General features: G+C 33.1%; 1 protein-coding gene across 4 annotated transcripts in view; it reads left to right on the top strand.

Annotated features, from left to right (window-relative positions):
• The window catches only part of KCNH7 (potassium voltage-gated channel subfamily H member 7), a 622,433-nt gene that overhangs the window by 554,253 nt on the left and 42,136 nt on the right, over positions 1 to 26,044 (top strand). For all 4 annotated transcript variants that reach the window (XM_074303262.1, XM_074303266.1, XM_074303263.1 and 1 more), the window contains 2 exons: positions 6,311 to 6,516; positions 8,552 to 8,651. In XM_074303262.1, coding sequence (XP_074159363.1) covers positions 6,311 to 6,516; positions 8,552 to 8,651 — 306 coding nt within the window. The remainder of the gene's footprint in view (positions 1 to 6,310; positions 6,517 to 8,551; positions 8,652 to 26,044) is intronic.

The following is a 26,044-nucleotide window of genomic DNA, read 5'->3' on the forward strand; positions in this document are numbered from 1 at the left end:
ATTCAAAGGAATGCAATCCAATTATCCACATATGAAAAAACAGGTGCATAAAGAATGTTTCTTATTCCAAACTATGATATGCAGCTGTTGCACAACCCCAAATTTTTTTCCATCATTATGTATATTTTATTTTATTTTTTAATAGTTTTTATTTATCAGATATATGCATGGGTAATTTTACAACATTGACAATTGCCAAACCTTTTGTTCTAATTTTTCCCCTCCTTCCCCCCCCCCCCGCCAGATGGCAAGTTGACCAATAAATGTTAAATATGTTAGAGTCATTATGTATATTTTAAACAGACATTGGAAATTGGTAATGACCTGGACCAAAAATTTAATAGAAAGAACAGATTAGATTGGATTGCCTTTGGAAAGCTGTGCAGTATTTTAATGACCCAAAGATTCTTCCTGAAACAAATATCTTTAAAATCAGCATTATTCTTGTGAATAATGTTATGAATTAATGATTGAATAGTACAATCTCTGATGAATTAAATTTGTGGATCATGCAAAAGATAGTTGAGAGGCTCATTGAGGGTATAAGTCAACTATGACATTTCACCAGTATAGAATTGCTTTGGGGAAATGGAGTAAAAAATATTTCAAAGAAATATATGATCAGAAAAGGAGGTAGAAACAAAGGATATTGAAAGCAAAAAATAAGCAATAGTCTCATTTTCCTCTGGTTATCTATGTCAAGAAATCTAAAGGAAGGCCCCCAGTATGTTGAGCAAATCTTTGCAGAGGACTTAGATAAAGGTCTCATGATATGAAAAGAAATAGAGAGATTGTTTTGTGCATCATTGAAATGGAGTATTCATATTAACATAAAAACAGATACATGGAAGTATGAAAGTATATATGGACAAAGCAAATGTAACACTAATTAATAATTATGGTTATGACTGTTGCAGTGAAGGACCAAAAGATCCTGTATTGTACCACCACCGAATATTCCCTAACCTCTTTGTCTCTGGGGATTTAATCAACTATTCTCCTATTAGAATAATAAATTGGTTTTTTGCTCTTTTAACATAGGTGAGTGTCATAGAATGGCCCCTTAGGTCAACTTTGTCCCCTGCTCTGCTATTTTATGCAGTTTATATTAAATGAAAAGTTAAGAATACAATCATAATAACTCAGAGCCTTCAAAAGAAAAATTCCTAACATTTAGACAGACATTTGATTTTTCCCTCTAATCTAAATTTGTTTAACTGTAGCCAAATCTAGGTCTCTTTATGACTGAGGAAAAATCAAGATTATCAGAAATATTGGGCTAAAAAAAGACAGTCAAGTATGTGATATTGAGTGCTAATATACATTGGGAGAGAAGTTGGAGAGAATAAACCTTTTCTTAGAACTTTTCTCATTCTTTAAACCTTTTATTTCAGTCTGAATCTTATGCTCTGAGATATGAGTCAATAACTCTCCTCAATCTCTCTCTTCTATATTACAGCTCAGGCTTTCCTTTTTCTTTCTCCTTTCCTTAAAGGGATTTTTGCCCCTGAACCACTCTGTCTTTCTGACTCAGCATTTTAGGTTTTCCTTCTTCTGTCTTTCCCAGAAATTGGGTATATCTCTTTAAGAACTCTCCTATTTGACTCCATTGTGCCTCAGACTCAAAAATGCAGGTAGTCATAAATCACTTTCATGGTTGAAAGGAGAATGCTTATTCCTCTTAACTACAAATGTCAAAATGTCTGTCAATTTTCAATTTCCTATATAAATACAAAAGAGGAACATGGTATTTTAAGAACAAAATCAGAAAAGCTAATAATTCATAATTAACTGAGACTAGCAAGGAAATTAAGCACAACTACAACAAAAAAGAGTCCTTTGTTTCCCATGTTTGTTTGGGGAGGGTTTTTGTTTGTTTGTTTTTGCTTTGTTGGGAAAAATAAGAACAAAGACAGAATAGGGCTGTGGCTCAATGAGATGAATATTCAAATGACAGAAAAAAGGCATCACTAGTCAACTTTTTTTTCTCTGTCAAGGAAAATGATGTCTGGTTTGGAAAAGACAAAATAAATAAAAGAGAAAAAGTAAAGAAAAGAAAAGAAAGCTCTCAGGGCATTAATACCAAAAATAACCAGAGATAATGAGAGGACAAATTTGCTATCAATGAATTATAGTCACCAGCTTCATGTGAGATACATATTCATGTACTATAAGAACTAGAATATGCTTTTAAGAACTAGAATGTATTTTTACTTAAAAACACATTCTAGTTCTCAAAGTATATGTACACTGCTAGTGATGGGATACAATGGAGCAAGACATAGCCAAACAGCAATTTATCTAAAAAAGATCTGGAAGGTTCTAGTAGTCTACAAATTCATTATGAATCAATAGTGGGAATAGACAATCTCGTGTGCATTTTAGGCTGCATTAATGAAAGCATAGTGTTAAGGCCCAGGGATATAGTGATCCTAATGTATTTTGTCCTAATAAAAACATTTTTCAAATTCTGTTCAATTCTGAGTACTATATTTAATATAATAATACTATATTGATAAATTGGACAGCATTCAGAGAATGAACATTATAGTGAAGGGACTTGAGATAATTTCTTTTTTTTTTTCTTTTTTTTTTTTTTTTGAGATAATTTCTTAAGAGGGTTGCAGGTATGATAGATATTTAAACAAGAGAAGAGAATACTTGGAGAACAAGATCACCATGCTTTAGGACTTATGGAGATATCATTTGAAGAATTGTCCCACAGAAAATGGAATAGACTGATTCTACTTGGGCCTAGCATAGTAAATCTAGTAGAAAGAAAGTTGCAAAAAGCCTTGCTTGCTATAAGGAAGAAATATGTTAATAGAGTCACTGTGAGTGTTGGTGAATTCTTCTTCCCTGGTAGTCTTCAAACAAAGAATAGATGAGCACTTCAAATATTTCTAGAAAAAAAAAATTATTCAGATCTATATTGAACCAGATAGTCTCTGAGTTCCCTGCTAACTCTAAGACTCTGTGATTCCCTATCTAAATATTCACAATGAAAGAATTATCTGCTACAAAGGATGAGGCTAATGGAATCTCTGGAACTAGAAACTTCTGAGCATCAATGATCCAAGTCAATTGGGTGTCTGCACTAGATCTAACACCAATATGATGAACTTCAATGAACTGCCAAGCTGCCTAAGGAGTGAATCAGCCCACATCTAAAAACAGAGCAGATCAAAGCTCCCAAGACAATTTTCAATGGAATTAGGCAAATAAATGTCCATTTGCTTCCATTTTGGGTGAGATAGTGGCACTCTATTTCCTAAAAAAAGTATAGAATTGTATGAAGAATTAAAGTCAAATTTGCATGCTTATAATTTTCAATCTCTATCTTCTTCACCGTTTTGAAAATCAGAGAGAAATTTACCCTTTGTAAGTCTCATAGCACATTACCCATTTTCAATAGTCTTTTGAAAGATCACTGACAATTTCTAACAATCACAATTCCTCAGTTCTTTAATTATCCTAAGATGTAGTTTTCCTGAGCCTACTGTTTCTTACTCAACTGAGAACGACTAGGTGTTCTATTATCTCCATTTATATTGAATTTCAGCTCCATTCTATCTTTTCTGTTCTATCCTTTCTAATCCAAAAATCTGCCTTCTCAGAATAATTTTCCTTATTCCTTCTGCCCCAAGCAGTGGTGTCCTCCCTCCAATAATAGCTCAATAAAAAGGGCTTTGAGTTATCCTTAACATCCATCACCAGCTTCACTTCATTCTGAGCCTTATTACTTCTAGTCCTATTCTTATTTTTTATTTGTTTGATTATTTATGCAGCAATTGTGGTTAAGTGACTTATCCAGGATCATACAACTAGGAAGTGTTATGTGTCTGAGACTGGATTTGAACTTAGGTCCTCCTGACTCCAGGGCCAATCCTCCATCTACCACATCATCTAGCTGCCACTCCAGTATTATTCTTTAAGGATTATGCACCATCATTGAATTCAACTTCATCTACCATGTGTGTATTTTTTTATCTTTTGAATTTACTTTTCTTCATCAGAATAATTTCTGCTTTTGTCTTCAAGTTATCACTCTCTTAAGAATTTTCTATCATCCTAGATCCATTTTTTTGGAGAAATTTAGGACAAGGCATTTCTCTATTCTCTAATCCCTTTTAAATATCCTCTCACAAAATAAAGGGTACATGTCATAGTAGTTTTCCTCTCCACTCTATGATAGAATAGCCACTTTCCCCCCAAGCTTCAAGATATTGAAATTTTAACAACCACTTTCTCTTTGTTGGCCAACATCAGGTTTATAAGAAACAGTATTTTTATATACTCCATCTTTTTCTCCCAGTCCATCATTTCTACTCTGGCTTTTTTTTTCTTCCTTTTATAGAGTTAAAAAATGGTTAACCAATTGAAGTACACATTGTTTTATGCTCCCAGTTGCTTTGTCTCCTTTTAAAACTTTTTGATGTTCATAGCATGCCAATATTCATTCATTTGAGAATTTTACCAAAGGCTCTCTGTGTGCAAGTCATTGAACTAGATGCTGATTATCCAAAGTTTAAAAAAAAGAAGAAATTAAGCTGTCTTTATGAAGCTTATTTCGACATCAGGCATCGAATATGTTAGCTGATAAATAGTTGAGTAAATAGAAATATGTAAAAGAAAGTATGAAACAATTTCAGAGGGAGGGGAGAACATTAATTACTAGAGAGAAGGGTCAGGGAAGGTTTCATATTCAAAGTATCACCTGAAATCAGCCTTGATGGAAGTAAGGAACTATCAGGAGATAGTGAAAAAGAACATCATGATCTAAATAGATATGGAAACAAGAGCTAAAGGATAGGAGAAAGGAAAATGACCTAAAGAGTTGGCCCACAAAAAAACAGAGGCAAAGTCCTTATAATGAAAGGAAAAAGTAGGACACCTGTCAGATTGGCTAAGATGACAGGAAAAGATAATGACAAATATTGGAGGGGGTGTGGGAAAACTGGGACAGTGATACATTGTTGGTGGAACTGTGAGTGGATCCAACCATTCTGGAGAGCAGTTTGGAACTATGCTCAAAAAGTTATCAAACTCTGTGCATCCTTTGATCCACCAGTGTTTCTACTGGGATTATATCCCAAAGAGATCTTAAAAGGAGGGAAAGGAATCCACATGTGCAAAAATGTTTGTGGCAGCCCTTTTTGTAGAGGTAAGAAACTGGAAACTGAGTAGATGAATGCCCATCAATTGAAGAATGGCTGAAAAAATTGTAGTATATGAATGTTATAGAATATTATTGTTCTATAAGAAATGACCAACAGGATGATTTCATCCTTGAAATCATCTTGGATTTCAAGGCTTGGAGAGATCTACATGAACTGATGTTACATGAAATGAGCAAAAACAGGAGATTATTATACAAAGCAACAAGAAGACTATATAACAATTAACTCTGATGGACATGACTCTCTTCAACAGAGGATTCAAACCAGTTCCACTTGTTCAGTGATGAAGAGAGCCATTTACACCCAGAGAGAGAACCGTGGGAACAAAGTGTGGAACAAACATAGCATTCTCACTCTCTGTTGTTATTTGCTTGCATTTTGTTTTCTTAGTTTTTCTTTTCCTTCTTTCTTGATCTGATTTTTCTTGTGCAGTAAGATAACTGTATAAATATATATACATATATTGGATTTCACATGTATTTCAACATATTTAACATGTACTGGACTATCTGCCAGCTGGAGGAAGGGGTGAGTAAAGGTAGGGGCAAATTTATAATAAAAGGTTTTGCAAGGGTCAATGTTGAAAAAATTACCCATGTATATGCTTTGTAAATTAATTAATTAATTGAACATTTTTTAAAAAAGAAAAAAAAAGAAAAAGTAGGGCTAAGCTGCAACAGAGAAGGTAAAGACTGAGGAAGGCAAGTCATTTACCCCTATTTGCCTCAGTTTCCTCATCAGTAAAAATGAACTGGAAAAAGAAATAGCAAATACTTCATATCTTTGCCAAGAAACTCTCAAATGGGGTCACAATGAGTCAAAAATAATTGAAATGACTCAACAAAAATGACATCTACAGCATCTCAGTGCATTTGGAACAGTGAGCAGGTCAGTATGGTTGAAACATACAGTATATAAATTGAAGGAAAGGAGGAATTTGGGGATGAAATTATCTCAGCTATTCTTGTACCTTTTGGAGTAATGATATCAGACAAGTCCCCTTACTTTGCTACTCTAGTGGGCAATTGAGCAGAGTCCCATTTCTGTGCACAGCTATTTATGATAATCCTTTAGTTTTTAGAAATTTCTCCTAAAGAAAACACTGAATTTTGTGTGGTTTTTTTCAATAGGAAAAAATGACATATTTGGAGAAATGGTTCATCTTTATGCAAAGCCTGGAAAATCGAATGCAGATGTAAGAGCTTTAACATACTGTGATTTGCATAAAATCCAGCGAGAAGACTTGTTAGAGGTTTTGGATATGTATCCTGAATTTTCTGATCATTTTCTGACTAATCTAGAATTGACTTTTAATCTAAGGCATGAAAATGCAAAGGTATATGCAACTGACTTTTTTTTATTTCTTCTGATCATAATTGTTTTTTATGGAAAAGGCTATTTGAATTGGGGAAATGTTTAAATTATATTATATGTGTTCAAGAAATTCAGTTTCATGACTTTGAGGTAACTTGAGTCGGGCCAATTATGTTTTCCCCAATACTGCAGAGTGCCTGAAAACATTTTATCTTAAGTACATGTTTAATTCTCCCTGGAATCTTGTCTGTGTGTACTGTGTTGATTCTTTTCCCATAAATGATTCTTTTCCATAGTGCTATGGGAAAACTTAAACCTTAACCAAATAGTCAAAAGTTCCAAATGTGAAGAGAATACATTAACAAGATTAAATTAATGAATGCCATGAAGTAAATAGCTAAATAGAAATAAAATGTTGGCTATATTTTATATTTAACTATAGGCTATCTTTATCTGTATTACATATTGTTTATTCTGTATTCTACATGGCTCATATATTCTCATTCTATATCAGTATCAATCTTTGATTTAATATCCTTTTGTGGGAGAGGATAAGGAAGAGATAAGATACATGAGATACCATGCTCTCCATTTCTTGCCAACTTTGTGCTACACTGTTTTCTAATTGTTAAAGAAGCCTTATGGGCTTCTTTCTCAATTTAAACTGAATAAAGCAAAAAATGAATATCTTTTCTTGTGAGATGCTTTCTGAGATTAGTTGGAAATCATTTTTTGCTCAGTGCCCTTTAATTCATGGAAAGCTTTGAAACTAACTGCTCCCACTTAGAAAATCATGGGCTTTCAGTACTTGTCAAAAAAAAAAAAAAAGGAAACTCTACTAAGAAAGCCGTGAGCATAGCTTAAAGGTATTAGAGTACTTTTTCTCCCTAATACTACTGTCATTATCTGACCATGCCAGATGCTCAAAGAGATATGTGAATGCTATTCTGAAAGCTGTCACAATGCTCTTTAGTGTACCCATGAGCAGTAACTCACTAAGCTATTTTTGTTGTTTAAGAAATTGAAAGTTGAAGAAATTTTTAGGAGTAAAAGGATGAAATCATAAATCGTATGTACTTTATAAGAATTTTAATTTAGTCACTAAAGTGTATGTATTTTATAAGAATTTTAATCACTGCTTGATGCTACTAAATCCATTCTGAATTTTGCCTATATGAAGATAAATCTAAAATATTTTTTCAAACCAAAGTTTTACAGTCACATAAATGTGTCTGGCAAATTATTAACAGAAATTGGGTCAGCTAGGTGGCGCAGTGGATAGAGCACCAGCCCTGAAGTCAGGAGGACCTGAGTTCAAATCTGGTCTCAGATACTTAACACTTCCTAGCTGTGTGACCCTGGGCAAGTCACTTAACCCCAGCCTCAGGGGGGAAAAAAAATTATTAACAGAAATTTTGTAGGAAATCTCACATGAGGGTTTATTGGTACCCTTTATTATTCTCATTTCTAGCAACTTTATTTTTGTTACTGTGAAATTTTACTTTATGATCATTACCATGCAACAAAACATCATAGTTAATTATAATTAGTTAATACATTTCTACTATATGAAAAGCAAATTCTCCCCAAAAAATCTTTGTAGATTTTTAAAATTTAACCACTCTTTATTTCATAAAACCCATTTGTACCAAAGAATGTTTCCAAAGCTGAGGATACCACTTCCAATTATTAGTATGAAATAACTAATATTATGCTGTTTTAAAGGAAAGACATATTGATATATAGTGACTAAGAATCTAGCCTCAGAATAAGCACAATCTGATTCCAGTCCTCCAGAACATTGACATATATAAAATTGATCACAGACAAGCTACTTAATTTTTTAGTGTCCTAGGCAATTCTCTCCTACTAAAAGTTATGTACTATTTGCTGACCTGTGCCATTAGAAGGGAATTTCAAACTGAAGGTCCCTATACTGATGAAATCACAGATATAAACAAAAACAATAACATGATTTAAATATATACATTAAACAATATGTGATATTCACATTCAATTAATCTAATCTATTCCATCTTTCTGTTCTATTAATAAAGGCTGATCTCATAATAAGATCACAATCTGCAAATGATTCTGATGGAGAAAACTGTAAACTTCGGAGAAGAAAATTATCTTTTGAAAGTGAAATAGAAAAAGGTAATCCATTGCTTTGCTTCTAATTGTCCTCTGTAGATTCTATGCTTGTTAGCTGGCTGCTCATATCGTGGGTGCACACACCCACACACACATTCAAATTCTGATGATGAATAACTTCTGGGAAAAAGTTTAGCATATTTATGAACAATTAGAATACCATCATTTCATGGATGTGGATATTCCTTCATTGATGCAAATCTCAATCCCAAGCAAATTGCTTGAGTTGACAAAGCAATATGAGTTGTTGTAATAAAAGAACCTATGACTTGAAAAACTTGGTAAACTTCTGGTAATGAGTCTCACCAACTTTAGCTAGACAGAAATTCACATACTTAAAGCTTTTTTCAAATGATAGATCTGATAAAGCTTACATTCCATTAACATAACTATTGAGAAAGCAGAACCACTTTGGCAAAGTATGATGTTCCATGATCTGATATTAGAGAGGAACATTAATAATAAATGGCATTTATTTATATAGTATAACATATATATATATACATATGTGTGTATATATGTGTTATATACATACATAGTTGTTGTTAAAGTCATTTCCAAAATTTCATGATCCCATTTGGAATTTTCTTGGCAAAAATACTGAAGTGACTTGCCATTATCTTCACCAGCTCATTTTCCAGATAAAGAAATCAAGGCAAACAGGGTCAAGTGACTTATCCAGGGTCACATAGCTAGTAAATACCTAAGGCCAGATGTGAACTCATGTCTCCCTGACTTCAGACCTTGTACTCTTTACTATATCACCTAACTTCCCTATATATAAATGTGTGTATGTATGTGTATATATATATATATATATATATATACATATATATATATACACACACACGTATACATACATATATGAAATTCTTATTTGGCTATTGATTCTGACAGGTAAATGTCATGGTGTTTTCAGATCATTGACTTCAGTCTAATATTTAACCCAAAAATTACAAATGTATCCAGATATTCAGTCTCCTGGGACTAATTTTTTTTTGGTGGATAACAATTGTAATGGCATATTACATAACATTCTAAGCTTGTTTCCTTTCTCCAGAAACCTTTGCAGAAAATTTAGGGGAAAGTTAGATTTAAGTAAATTATTACTGAGAATTATAATCATTTAAACCTGATTTTATTCTCTCATCAAAAATTAAAATTAGAATATATGAAGTAAAAAATTTGGGTTTCTCACTTGCTATAAATAACTTTTTTCCCCCCCTGAGGCAGGGGTTAAGTGACTTGCCCAGGGTCACACAGCTAGGAAGTGTTAAGTGTCTGAGACCACATTTGAACTCAGGTCTTCCTGAATTCAAGGCTGGTGCTCTGTCCACTGCACCACCTAGCTGCCCCTATAAATAACTTTTAAAAGTTGTTTCATTTACAAAGTGAATTTCACTTTTTCCAAGTTCACAGTTCTCTTTCCAAGTGATCACCTAAAAGATCATTGAATGATATGCATATGTAGAAACATTTGACATTATTCAAAAATACAGCAGTATTCTACATAAGATGGTTTGTCTCTCAGGAGAAAAAGTGTTATTTTAGAAAGGTGCAATTTTCACTGAACAGAGGAAAATAAAGGAAAAACATTATTAACAAATCTAATAGATGTATCTGTATGTATGTATACACACTCTTTCAGGAAGACAAATAACTCATTAACTTTACTCTTATTTGAGATACTTTTCTTATTTTTAACATACAAATGATCTAATTACACATGCTAAAGAAGATATTCTCATTTGTGAAGTCTCAAATTTTCTAATTTAAGATTCTTTCTAGCCACAGAATCTTTTCCAAGTATAGAAGGAATATTAATTATTAGATCATTCAGTTTGTTCTTCTGCCTTTTTCAGGACTACATTTATATTACATCAATCTAAAGAGAATTTATTGCTTCTTAAGAACATCCAAAGAAGGATATTAAACATTTTCACTTAGTATTTCCTCATATATTTATTCCAAGGAATATCAAGGTAGTGTTAGATTGTTGATTTTTTTATTCCTTTTGGTTGCTTTAGATATTTTTCCTTTTTTAATTCCATTGTTGAATACTGAAGCAATTTCCTTTTTTTGTAATCTTTTTGCTAATATTTTATTTTATTTTTTATTATTATTTTTTATTTCATAATTACAATTTTTGACACTATAGATGCATGGGTAATTTTTTACATTATCCCTTGCTCTCACTTCTGTTCTGATTTTTCCCCTCCTTCCTTTCACCCTCTCCCCTAGATGACAGGCAGTCCCATACATGTTAAATATGTTATAGTATATCGTCGATACACTATATGTGTGCAGAACCGAATTTCTTGTTGCACAAGAAGAATTGGATTCAGAAGGTAAAAATAATCTGGGAAGAAAAACAAAAATGCAAACAGTTTACACTCATTTCCCAATGATCCTTCTCTGGGTGTAGCTGATTCTATTCATCATTGATCAATTGGAACTGAATTAGATCTTCTCTTTGTCAAAGACATCCACTTCCATCAGAATAATTCCTCATACAGTATTGTTGTGTGAAGTATATAATGATCTCCTGGTTCTGTTCATTTCACTCAGCATCAGATCATGTAAGTTTCTCCAAGCCTCTCTGTATTCATCCTGCTGGTCATTTCTTATAGAACAATAACATTACATAACACTCATATACTACAATTTACCCAACCATTCTTCAATTGATGGGCATCCATTCATTTTCTAATTTCTAGCCACTACAAAAAGGGCTGCCACAAACATTTTGGCACATACAGGTCCCTTTCCCTTCTTTAGTATTGCTTTGGGATATAAGCCCAGTAGTAGTACTGCTGGATCCAAAGATATGCACACTTTTATAACTTTTTGAACATAATTCCAGATTGTTCTCCAGAATGGTTGGATTCGTTCACAACTCCACCAACAATGCATCAGTGTCTCAGTTTTCCCACATCCCCCCCAACATTCATCATTATTTTTTCCTGTCATCTTAGCCAATCTGACAGGTGTGTAGTGGTATCTCACAGTTGTCTTAAATTGCATTTTTCTGATCAATAGTGATTTGGAACACTCTTTCATATGAGTGGAAATAGTTTCGATTTCATCATCTGAAAATTGTCTGTTCATATCCTTTGATCATTTATCAATTGGAGAATGGCCTGATTTCTTATAAATTAGAGTCAGTTCTCTATATATTTTGGAAATGAGGCCTTTATCAGAACCTTTAACTGTAAAAATATTTTCCCAATTTGTTGCTTCCCTTCTAATCTTGTTTGCATTAGTTTTGTTTGTACAAAGGCTTTTTAATTTGATGTAATCAAAATGTAATCAAAATTTTCTTGTGATCAATAATTATCTCTAGTTTTTCTTTGGTCACAAATTCCACTATCTTATGTTCCTCTAATTTATTCATGATCTCGTTCTTTATGCCTAAATCATGGACCCATTTTGATCTTATCTTGGTATATGGTGTTAAGTGTGTGTCCATGCCTAATTTCTGCCATACTAATTTACCAGCAATTTTTGTCAAATAATGAATTCCTATCACAAAACTTGGGATCTTTGGGTTTGTCAAACACTAGATTGCTATGTTATAGACTATTTTGTCTTGTGAACCTAACCTATTACACTGATCAACTAATCTATTTCTTAGCCAATACCAAATGGTTTTGGTAACTGTTGCTTTATAATATAGTTTTAGATCAGGTACAGCTAGGCCACCTTCATTTGATTTTTTTTTTCATTAATTCCCTTGAAATTCTCAACCTTTTGTTCTTCTATATGAATTTTGTTGTTATTTTTTTCTTGGTCATTAAACATTGGAGTTAATTGTTCTTTAAATGTTTGGTAGAATTCACATGTAAATCCATCTGGTCCTGGGGATTTTTTCTTAGGGGATTTGTATAGCACTAAATAAACAAATTAGTTTAGGGAGTATTATCATCTTTATTATATTCACTCAGCCTATCCAAGAGCACTTAATATTTTTCCAATTATTTAAATCTGACTTTATTTTTGTGGAAAATGTTTTGTAATTTTGCTCATATAATTCCTGACTTTCCTTTGGTAGATAGATTCCCAAATATTTTATGCTATCGACAGTTATTTTGAATGAAATTTCTCTTTGTATCTCTTGCTGTTGGATTTTGTTGGTGATGTATAAAAATGCTAAGGATTTATGTGGATTTATTTTGTATCCTGCAACTTTGCTAAAGTTGTGAATTATTTCTAATAGTTTTTAGTAGAATCTCTGGGGTTTTCTAAGTATACCATCATATCATCTGCAAATAGTGACAATTTGGTTTCTTCATTACCTACTCTAATTCCTTTCATGTCTTTCTCAACTCTTATTGCTGAGGCTAGCATTTTTAATGCAATATTGAATAGTAATGGTGATAGTGGGCAACCTTGTTTCACTCCTGATCTTACTGGGAAAGGTTCCAGTTTATCCCCATTACATATGATGCTTACTGATGGTTTTAAATATATGCTCCTCATTATTTTAAGGAATAGTCCATTTATTCCTATATTCTCAAGTGTTTTTATTAGGAATGGATGTTGGATTTTGTCAAATGCTTTTTCTGGATTTATTGAGATGATCATTTGTTAATTTGATTATTGATATAGTCAACTTTGCTAATAGTTTTCCTAATATTGAATCAGCCCTGCTTTCCTGGTATAAATCCTACTTGGTCATAGTGTATATTATCCTGGGGATGATTTTCTGTAATCTTTTTGCTAATATTTTATTTAAGATTTTAACATCAATATTCATTAGGGAGATTGGTCTATAATTTTCTTTCTCTGTTTTCAACCTACGTGGTTTAGATATCAGTACCATGTCTGTGTCATAAAAGGAATTTGGTAGGACTCCTTCAATCCCTATTTTTTCAAATAGGGATTTTCAAATATAACATTGGAGTTAATTGTTCTTTAAATGTTTGGTAGAATTCACATGTAAATCCATCTCGTCCTGGGGATTTTTTCTTAGGGAGCTGATAAATGGCTATTCTATTCCTTTTTCTAAGATGGGACTGTTTAACCAATTTACTTCTTCCTCTGTTAATCTGGGCAAGCTATATTTTTGAAGGTATTCTTCCATTTCATTTAAGTTGTCGAATTTATTGGCATAAAGTTGGGCAAAGTAACTCCTAATTATTGATCTAAATTTCTCTTCATTAGTGGCAAGTTCTCCCTTTTCATTTTTGAGACTAGCAATTTGATTTTCCTCTTTCCTTTTTTTAATCAGATTTACTAAGAATTTGTCTATTTTGTTGGTTCTTTCTTTTATTAATTAATTCAATAGTGTTTTTTTTTAACTTTCAATTTTATTAATCTCTCCTTTTATTTTTAGAATCTCAAGTTTAGTGTTTGTCTGGTGGTTTTTAATTTGTTCCTTTTCTAGCATTTTTAGTTGCAAGCCCAATTCATTGACCTTCTCTTTCTCTATTTTATGCAAGTAGGCCTCTAGAGATATAAAATTTCTCCTTATTACTGCTTTGGTTGCATCCCACATATTTTGGTATGATGTCTCATTATTGTCATTTTCTTGGATGAAGTTATTAATTATGTCTATGATTTGCTGTTTCACCCAATCATTCTTTAGTATGAGATTATTTAGTTTCCAATTATTTTTGGTCTATTTTCCCCTGGCTTTTTATTGAATATAATTTTCATTGCATCATGGTCTGAAAAGGATGCTTTTACTATTTCTGCCTTACTGCATTTGAATTTGAGGTTTTTATGTCCTACTATATGGTCAATTTTTGTATAGGTTCCATGAACTACTGAGAAGAAAGTGTACTCCTTTCTGTATCCATTTAGTTTTCTACTATTTCTGCCTTACTGCATTTGAATTTGAGGTTTTTATGTCCTACTATATGGTCAATTTTTGTATAGGTTCCATGAACTACTGAGAAGAAAGTGTACTCCTTTCTGTATCCATTTAGATCTAACTTTTCTAGTATTCTATCTACCTCTTTGAGTTCTTTCTTATTTATTTTGTGATTTGATTTATCTAATTCTGACAATGCAAGGTTGAAATATCCCACTATTATAGTTTTGCTATCTATTTCTTCTTGCAGCTCTCTTAATTTCTCTTTTAAGAATTTAGATGCTGTAGCACTTGATGCATATATGTTTATATATTGATACTGCTTCATTATCTATGCTACCCTTTAGGAAGATATAGTGTCCTTCCTTATATCTTTTAGTTAGATCAATTTTTGCTTTTGCTTGATCTGAGATGAGAATGGCTACCCCTGCTTTTTTTGGCTTCACCTGAAGCATAATAGATTCTGCTCCAACCTTTTACCTTTACTCTGTATGTATCACCCTGCTTCAGGTATGTTTCCTGTAAACAACATATTGCAGGATTCTGGCTTTTAATACAGTCTGCTAACTTCTTCCTCTTTATGGGGGAGTTTACCCCATTCACATTTATGGTTAAAATTACTAATTCTGTATTTCTTGCCATCTTGTTAATCCCAGATTATGCTTTTCTCTTTTCTTTTCCCCTTTACCCCTCCCTAGTATTAAACTTGTGACCACCACTTGCTTCTCACACCCCTCCCTTTTTAGTATCTCTCCCTCCACCTTAGAGTTCCTCCCTGATATTTTACCTCTTTTTCCTCACAATTTCTGTATTCCCTTCCGTTTAGCTTACTCCTTCCCTTTTCCCTTTTCCCCTACCACTTTTCAGCGAAGTGGAAGGAGTTTCACCGTAAATTGAATATGTCTAATATTTTTCTCTTTAAGCCAATTCTGATGAGAATATGATACACACTATGTTCATCCCCCTCCTTTCTCTCAGATATAATAGGTTACCTTTGCCTCTTTGTGAGATGAAATACCCCCACTTTATCATTTTTTTTGGTACAATTTCCTTTCCACCTCTAGTTTCTAGAACAAATTATACATGTGATCTTTTTATATCTTTATAGCAGAAATATAGTTCCCAAGATTTCTTTTTACCTTTTTAGGAATTTCTTGAGTTCTATATTTGGACATCAAACTTTTTGTTTAGATCCAGTTTTTTCATCAAAAATAAAATTCACTTATTTCATTGAATGTCCATCCTCTTCCCTAGAAGAAAATGAACATTTTGGCTGGGTAAGTTATTTTTGGCTGCATACCAAGTTCTTTAGCTTTTTGGAATATCAGATTCCAGGCACTTTGATCCTTTAATGTGGATGCTGCTAGATCCTGAGTAATACTTATTGTGGCTCCTCCATATTTGAATTGATTTCTTCTAGCAGCTTGTAATATTTTTCTTTGGCTTGATGGTCCTGGAATTTGGCCACTATGTTTCTTGGCATTTTGATTTTAGGGTTCCTTTCTGTAGGTGATCGATGAATTCTTTCAATGTCTATTTTACCCTCTGTTTCTATAACATCTGGACAGTACTCTTTGATAATTTCCTGAAAAATAGTGCCCAGTTTCTTTTTTTCATCATATTTTTCAGGGAGTCCAATTATTCTCAGATTGTCTCTCCTGGATCTATTTTCCTCATCTGTTGTCTTCCCAAGAAGGTAGTTGACATTTTTTTCCATTGTTTCATTTTTTGGGTTTTGCCTGACTGATTCTTGGTGTCTTCTCAAGTCATTCAATTCCATTTGTTCAATTCTGATTTTCAATAAATTATTTTCTTCACTCACTTTTTTAATATCTTTTCCTAATTGTCCAATTGAGTTTTTAAGTGAGTTGTTTTGTTCTATGGAATTTTTTTTTCCATTTCATCAATTTTATTTTTAGAGAGCTATTTTCTTTTTCCAACTCACTAATTCTGTTTTCCTTGGAGTTGTTTACCTTTTCCAACTCACTAATTTTGTTTTTCAAGGATTTGATTTCTTTATCCACTCTATCTTTAAACAAGTGGGATTACTTATCCAGACTCTCTTGCCAAGCTTCCCTTTCCTTTTCCCATTTTGCTTCTAGCTCTCTTGTGAGGCCTTTTTAATTTCTTCTATGAGAGTCCTTGTGTGCTGAGCACCAGATGATTTCCCCCTTTGGGGATTCCTCTGGAGACAGTCTGTTTTTAGTCTCCTCAGGGTTTGAAGTCTGCACTCTATCCATATAGAAACTATCAATAGTTAGAGTCCTTTTAAATTCATAAAATTCACTGTAGTGAGTGAAATAGTAAATCAATTAGGCAAGTGTGTCTTTTCATATAATTTTCTCCTCTCTCTGTTTTCCAGATAAATTGTTTTTCTGATAAGATGCTTCATTCTCTTCTTTTTTTTTTTTCATTTTGTTTGTATCTTATGATTTCTTGGTGTCTTAGAATGTCATTATCTTCTCCTTGCCCAGTTCTGGTTCTCAAGGTATTATTTCTTCCTTAATTTTTGATTCTGTATTTCCAATTGGTTTGCTTTCTTTTTATAATTTTCCTGATTTTCTTGGATTGCTCTTGCAATCTGCAATTTTTCCTAAATCTCTCTTATTTGATGTTTAAAATCCTTTTAAAGTTCTTCCAAGAACTCTTTTTGTGTTTGGGATCGTTTAATGTTTCTCATTAAAAAAAAAAAAAGAGTGACTTTTTTAAGCTCTATCATCTTCTAACTGTGAACCCAAATCTTCTCTTTCCCCATAGCAACTGTGGTTGGGTTTTTTCTCCTTTGCCTACACAATTCTATGTATTTATTTATTTATTTAGTAGCTATTAGTGTAATCAAGTTATAATTCTGAGTATCATTTTCTTACTGTTATTTTCTAAGGTTTGTCTCATAGCCCAACTTTTTTTGGCTCTCCTCTCCATTTCTAAATTATGGTTAGGACCCCTCCCTCACTGTCCTATAAATGATTTTGCTTGTTGTGTGCTTCCTCTAGAGATTGCAAACTACAGCTGTCTTTTCTACCCTGGAATTGAAAACAGGGACTCTGATCTCCTACAAATGTCCATAGCCAAGAAGGAACCAACCATTCCTTACTACTGTACTCAAAGATATTTGCTAGCTCCTTCTGCTGGTAATCACAGTCCAGAATGTGTCAGGTTAGCACAGATATGTTTGGTGTCCCTCAACAGTGGAAGATCCTCCAATCTTTTCCTACTCAGCTGTTGAACCCTCACACTATCTTCAAGATGAAAGTTTTTAAAATTGAGGCTACCTCTCAACCCAACCACCCTCAGAGCTTGTTTGTTGTTTCTGCAAAGTTAACCTATAAAAATGTTTACACTTCACACAGACTGAATCTCTACTCCTGGGGGTCAGATTTTTCCTGGGGTTTTCTCAAATTGTCTTAAAAGGTCAACTGCTTTACTCTGTATTTATTTTTGCTGTTCTGAGGTTATGTTCTGTCCTCTTCTGTAGAGGAAATTTGGAGAGTCAAAAGTTCTCTGATCTACTCTCCATCTTCCCAAAATCCTCTCCCTTGGCCCTATTTTTTTGAGCAGATAATGAAATACCTATTGGCACAAAGGTGATAGGTTATAAATGTAGAATGAGGCATATATTAACAGAGATATCTAACTTTTTAAATTGCTTAATTATATATTCCTTTGTAAGAGAAGGATTTATAGGAAGAGGGCATGTGTCACTAAAAAGCAACAGTGATTTTTCCCTAGGGGCATCAATAAAACACATAAAAAAATCCATTGTGGAAACTGAGAACTCAGAGAGATTAAATCACCTACTCATAGTCCAAAGTTCATATACAGAGTGATTCTGATGTTATATGTCTCCTGGCTCTAAGAATCACTCTAATTCTCAATCACCGAATGTTTCTAAATATTATTAATGTTAAAGATACTTGTCACAATATTCAGTAATGTCTGGATCATCAAGTTCTTAGAAATTTGATAATAATCATAAATCTTTTCCTCCCATGTTTATTTAATCCTCTATAGAGGCACAAAATCTAACTATTGAGCAGACTGCTTCACAAGCCCTTTTAAGATTTTTTGATTTTTCAGAGGTTTAAGATGGCTCATTTGAGAGTCAATTAATACCAGCTCTTTAGATATCTAGGACTAACTGATTTCAGAATTTTGTAGAAGTTGCCATAACAGGGATCTCTACAATAAAAAACTCCATGTGGCTCCCAAGCACAATTAAGAAAGAATTCTAACAATATTGCCCTCTAACTAATGTTCCATATGTGGGTCCTGAGTCTTATGACACTAAATTCATGATGCTGTTTTTGACTTTCAAATGTTACTTCTTGCCGGAAGCATCAGTATCCAATATCAGCATTCACAGATAGTGTGAGGGGGAAAAGAGAACACATTTTTTTATTAAAGTGTTAGGATTACTAAGTGAGAACTGAGGTTTTCTGGACAATTACAAGGTGAGAACTCAGGTTGACTTGATAGAGGGGGCAAGCTCATTGGCTGGGGTGGTTCTTCCCAGAAGCCCTTGCATTATTCCACGCCCATTCTCTGGGAGAATAAAAGAGAGGACTCTCAGAGAAAGAAGAAGACTCTCTGCATTACATCAGGCCTGACGGGGCTCTCTGCAGGAAGGGAAGTCACTTCTAAGGACAAGAGTTAACAGCAACTGCCTGGAGACAACGGTTCACTACAGGAAGAAGAATCTGTCTTAAAGATTTGAGTAGACACAGCAGCTCTCTTCCCAGAGAATGGGCGTGGGATAATTCAAGGGCTTCTGGGAAGAACCACCCCAGCCAATGAGCTTGCCCCCTCTATCAAGTCAACCTGAGTTCTCACCTTGTAATTGTCCAGAAAACCTCAGTTCTCACTTAGTAATCCTAACATTAAAGCTTTTTATTTTCAAAACATATGCATGAAAAGAACTCTGGGAGATGACTATGAACCACTACATAGAATTCCCAATCCCTCTATTTTTGTCTGCCTGCATATTGGATTTCCTTCACAGGCTAATTGTACACTATTTCAAAGTCCGATTCTTTTTGTACAGCAAAACAACTGTTTGGACATGTATACATATATTGTATTCAATTTATACTCTAACATATTTAACATGTATTGGTCAACTTGCCATCTGTGGCGGGGGGGGGGGGGAAGAGGGGAAAAATTAGAACAAAAAGTTTGGCAATTGTCAATGTTGTAAAATTACCCATGCATATATCTGGTAAATAAAAACTATTAAAATTAAAAAAAAAACCATATGCATAGATAATTTTTCAACATTAACCCTTGTAAAACCTAGTGTTCTAATTTCTCCCCTTCCCCCACCTCTTCCCCTAGATGGCAAAGAATTCAATATATGTTAAACATGGTAGAAATATATATTAAATCCAATATATGCATACATATTTAGACAATTATCTTGCTGCAAAAGAAAAATCAAATCAAACAGAAAAAAATGACAAAGAAAATAAAAAGCAAGTAAACAACAACAAAAATAGTGAAAATGTTATGTTGTCAATCACATTCAATTCTCAAAGTACTCTCTCTGGGTGTAGATGGTTGTCTTCATCACAAGATCATTAAAACTGGTCTGAATCAAAGAGAACACATTTAAGGATTAATTAATATTAATTGATATAGTATACCTAAATAGAGGGAAAGGAAGATTCCCATAAAATGTATAGATTATGTAAGAATCATTTTACTGATGCACCATAGCTACCTTTTGAAATGAATATTTCAGTAGCAACTACAATCTGCCAAGGCATGCCTTGTGAAATATTCAGTCTCTGAGTTCAAAATTAATCTCTTCTCTAAAGTAGCTTGCTTTCCCATAATAAAACACACCTAACTTCATAAGATCTAATTTATTTAGCATGCAGAATTTTAAAATATATCCTTTTATTGATATATTTTGGTTTTGCATTGAATAAACATGTATAAAGTTCCTACTGTACATATGCCAGGCACCAGGGATATAAAGAAAAAAAAAAAAAAAGACATAGCTCTTGTATTCAAAGAGTTTATATTCTATCAGAATAAACAATATGTGTGTATGCATACACACACACATATATACATACATATATATATATATATATAAGAATTTGAAAAATATATTCAAAGGAAATACATAAAAGATGATATAGCAAAGTTTGGGGGAGAAGGCACTAGCAGTTAAAGGATAAACTTCATTTCCAAATATATACTTTCCCCTTTTCAACCCGGTATGCTATTTCTATAACAAAAATAAAAATAAAGCTAAAAAACAGTTCGGGAAAAAGAAAATATTAACCACATATGACAATATATGCACTATTCCATAGCAATTGTCTACCTTTTCAAAAGGAGGAATGTATATTTTCTCAACTCTTTTCTGGGGCCTATCTTGTTTATTATAATTACATGGCATTGAATTTAGCAGGGTTTGGTTTTTTGCTCTTTTCATATATATTATCATAGCCAGTGTGTATATTGTCTTTTTGGCTTTACTCACTTGCCTCTGCAGCAGGTCATATAATTCTTCCCATGCACCTTTGCATTAATTGTTTCTTGTTATTCCATTACATTCATGTATCACAATTTGTTTAGCCATTCTCCCCAATATTGCATACAGAATTTCAAGTAATCATTTCCATTATAAATTTAGAAGTACCTATAGTTCAAAAATGCTTTCATGAAGTTTATCTTCCTTTTCATTCTCTCTTTGATTAGCGCTTTACCTAGAAAAAATGTCACTCTCCCTATGGTAGAAACCAAACTAACATTTAGCAGATTAAAGATAAAAATTAGAGCAAGATATCTTGTAAATAGCTTGTCAAAGGGTCATAGGTAATATTCAGATGTCTGGGCTGCAATTAAAGTACATGAAGGATCATTATCTGGAAGATGGTGATAAATTGTTCCTTATCTTCACTGACACAGTATAAGACATAATATTTATTGATTACATATATGATAATGAACGAGCATTGTGACAGACATATAATCTGACATGAGCAGCTGTCTTAAAGTCGACTTTTTTGTAATTAGATTTCTGAAAATTTATCATGGCAAAAATCTTCTTTTTAAAAATTTATTTATTTGTGGCTACAAATATGCCTTTTTAAAATAGATTTCCTTATGAATCATGTAGGGAGAGAAAAATAAAAACAAAAGGAAAAAAACAAAAGAAAAAAAGTGAACATAGCATGTGTTGATTTACATTCAGTCTCCATAGTTTTCTGGATACAGATAGCATTTTCGATCCAAAGTTTATTGAGATTGCCTTGGATAACTAAACCATTCAGAAAAATCAAGTCTGTCAAAGTTGGTCATCCCATAATCTTGCTATTACAGTGTACAATGTATTCCTGGTTCTGTTTGTTTCTTTCAGCATTAGTTTGTGTAAACCTTTCCAGGTTTTTCTAAAATCAGTTTGTTCATCATTTTCTATAGAACAATAATATTCCATTAGTCTCATAAATCATAATTTACTCAGCCATTCCCTAACTGATGGACATCTATCTACTTATTTTCCAATTTTTTGCCACTACAAAAAGAGCTGCTACAAATATTTCTGTAGATGTTGGTCTTTTTCCCTCCTTTTTTTCATATAACTATAGATAGTCATTTGCAAATTATCTGTTCATATCCTTTGACCATTTATCAGTTAGGGAATGATTTGTAATCTTATAAATTTGACAGTATTGTTTATATATTTTAGAAATGAGGTTTTTATCAGAAACATTGGACATAAAAAAAATTTTCCCAGCTTTGTGCTTCCCTTCTAATCTGGTCTATGTTGGTTTGTGCAAAACTTTTCCATTTAATTCTAGGTAGTTCAGTAAATAGAGCACTGGGCCTGGAGTCATAAAGACTTAATTTGCTTATAGTGTCATCCTTTATGCCTATTGCCAAAGTATGGGGTGTGGAATGTAGGTCTATGTTAAGTTTCTGACATTATTTTCTAGTTTTTGTGAATTTTTGTGAAATAGTGAGTTCTTATTCCAGAAACTGGAACTTTGGGATTTATCATATAATCAGTGATAATTGTGTCATGTGTATCTTACCTATTCCACTAATCTACTATTTCTTAGCCATTACTATATGGTTTTGATGACTGCTGCTTCATAATAGAGTTTAGATCTGGTGCTGCTAGGCCATCATCCTTTGTATTTTTCAAACAAAAGCTTAGTTAACAAATAGCAATGTGTAAAAGAAAATAAAACTGCTTGACATATGGACAAGTAAATGTCCATCAATGTATCTCCTTGTACCTTTTCCATATAAAAGACAAAGTGAAACAATATTTTGGTTTCATAGATTCGTTTGCCCTTTTATTGCTTAGGAATAGTGAAATCCTGAAACGTATACAGGTAAACAAGGCTGACTCTAGAGAGAAATGTCAAATTAACACCACATTTTCTTCCTAAACGCATTTAGGAATCTTGTGTTTTTCCTTATTGATATACACCTCCCCAGTTCATCATCATACCTACATTTTATTTTCTGAATCTTTTTAGAACTCCTTTCCAAACTAAAACTTATTCTGTTGACTTGGACCCCTACTCTTTGAAAAGAGACTTAATAAACTTGAGAAACAAAAAGAGTTTAATGATGAATGATTAATATCATTATATTGATGTCTGAATCCAAAAATGGGAACCAGGGGTACAATGGGTAAAAATCCTAGATTTGAAGTCAAAAGACCCATATTCCAATCCTAATCTTTCATGGCCTTGAAAAAGTCTTTTTACTTGTCTGGGACCCATTTTCCTCATCTATAAAGTGAAAGAGTCAAACTAGGTAATATATACTGACCTTCCTGACTTGAAATCTATGACATAAATTTCAATCATTATCACGGTCTGATAGATGGGCATATATAGAATCCAATGGGTTTTTCTTTCTACCTCCTGTCCCCCATTGTTTCTGTTGTTTTTCAGTCATGTCCAATTCTTCAACCCTTCAGTGGTCCTCAAACTTTTCAAATAGGGGACCAGTTCATGTCTCTCAGACTGTTGGAGGGCCGGACTATAGTAAAAACAAAAACTCACACTGTCTCCACCCCTCAGCCCATTTGCCATAACCTGGCGGGCCGCATAAACGTCCACAGCAGGCCACATGTGGCCGGCAGGCCGTAGTTTGAGAACCCCTATGCCTAGATAGTGCTTTCTTGATGAAGATACTGAAGTGGTTTGTCATTTCCTTCTCCAGTAGATTAAACAGAGATTAAGTCACTTGCCCAGGTTCACATAACTAGTGAGTATATAACCCATATCTAGCTCAAGTCTTCATGACTCCAGGCCCAGTGGTCTATTCATTTGAACTACTTAGTTGACTCCCTTATTTACCTATAGGTATTTGACTTATGAGTCAATTCCTACTACAATCAAATCCGTGTTTTTAGGGGAAAAAATTCTAAGCATTCTTTTTCAAGTCTTTTTTTAAATTAGTCTCTAGATATAATCTGTCACTGTAGATAGTACTACTTGGAATCAGAAAAACCTGAATTTAAAATCATCTGCTGACAACACTTTAGTAAGCATAGAATAGTCACTAAATCTCTCTAAGACTCCATTTTCTCACTTGTAAAATGGATTTTACAGAGATTGTATAACAGAAAGGTAATGGACTTGGAGTTTGGAAGACTTGACTTCGTATCTGACTATAGATACTTACTAGCTACATGACCCTGGGCAAATAACTTAACTTTAATTTATCTGTTTTCCTAACTCTAAAATGGGGGTAATAGTAGCATTTATCTTGTTTTGAGAATCAAATGAAATAATAATTATAAAGCACTTAGTGCCTGGGACACAATAAATACAATATAAATAACAGCTATTTATGTGTAAAAAATATTTGCATGTTGTCAAGTTGTCTATAAGTTTGAAGAGAGTTATGTATTTTTTTGGCTTTATTGAGGCTATTTGTTTTAAGAACTTCTCTTAAAGAAAAATAGTTAAAAGTGAATTTGGTCTTTCAAGTGTTTGAAATATTAAGATGTATTTTGCTCCTGGAAAATTAAGAGATTAGCTATGGTGCAAAAGCTATTTAATTAATTAATAGGTCTAGTCTAAGAGGAGAATATGTACAAAATTATTCGTAATAATAACATGAAACTACTTCAGCGATCTTACTCTGGTTCTATTCATTTTACTTTGCATCCATTCATATAAGTTTTTAAAGTTCTTTATGGTTTTTTTTCTACTCTGTCATCCTCAACAATGGATATTGCTGCATAAGATGCAGTTTTTACCATGGTGGGTTGTTGTTATTTTGCTTATGCACAATTTCCTGAGGCAAGATAATCTATGAAATTATATTTCTTCTTGCCTTTATGAACACAATGAAGGCATTCCTGGAAACCACTGTATTTTTCTACCAACAAGCATTTATGAAGCACTCACTATGTTAACATACTAGAGTAAAGACTACAAATATAAGCAATTGCAGCAATTGCTACTCTTGGGTCCCAAGGGATGCCTTCAAGTTGCCTTTCAGTGAGGTACAGTCTTGTGCTTTAATTAAAAGAGGGAAATTTAATGTGGATTTGGTTCAGTTCCTTCTGTAACATGTCAACTTGTTGGCTTTCCTCTTTTCAGTTTCATTTATAGGGATGATGGATTAATCTGGTTTGGCTGAATCCTGAATTAAATCATCTTCTCAGTAGCCTTTCATTGCTTTGTATCATCCTTGAACTCTGAACAAATTTTGTCCTTGGCTTCAATGAATTAGCATTGGCAGCTACATAGCACAATGGATAGAGTGATGAGCCTGGAATTAGAAAGTTCAAATTTATCCCCAGACATTTACTAGTTGAATGGCCCTGGGCAAGTTACTTAACTCTGTTTGCCTTAGTTTTCTCATCTATAAAATGAGCTGAAGAAGGAAATGGCAGCATTCCTATGTCTTTGCTGAGAAAACCCAAAATGAGGTCACAAAAAATCACGTTCACCTTAAAAAAAGAAAAAAGCTACTGAACCACAAAGCAATGGTCTTGGTTTGTCAAGCAATCAAATTCTGCCAGTTTAAGTAGTTTCTGACCTCCTCCATGTTCCTTATTATACCAACTATTTTGTATCAGTTAAACTTCTCTAAGAAATTATTAGAAAATCAAAAGCTTGATTCTTATCAATTTTGTACTTACAGGAATCTAGAGCTTATTTAAACAGATCAGATTGAAGCTGTTGTGATTAAATGCAATGTTTTCTCTTGATTTTTATAGTTTAGTATTTATTTTCAATGGCTACAATTAGCTAATGATCTGCCTACATACATATAGACAGCTCAATCTAAAATAACTATGAATTCTATAACTGATTATTTATTATTATGGTACTGATTGTCAATTTGTTTAGTCTCATTTAGTTCTAGACATAGTATGTGTCAGAAACAAGACAAGCCTATATTTTCCTGATTTAGAGATTGATAATTTATATTTAAGTATATGTGAATATCTAAACCCATATACACATGTATGTAGAGATATGTGTATACACATATGTATATCATAGTTATCTATCTAGTTATCAGCACATGATTTCTAGATCTTTCAAAGAGGCTGCATGGAATAGTAGAAAAAGCAAAACCTTTGAAGTCA

Source organism: Sminthopsis crassicaudata, chromosome 3, assembly GCF_048593235.1.
Source record: "Sminthopsis crassicaudata isolate SCR6 chromosome 3, ASM4859323v1, whole genome shotgun sequence".
Taxonomy (NCBI): Eukaryota; Metazoa; Chordata; class Mammalia; order Dasyuromorphia; family Dasyuridae; genus Sminthopsis; species Sminthopsis crassicaudata.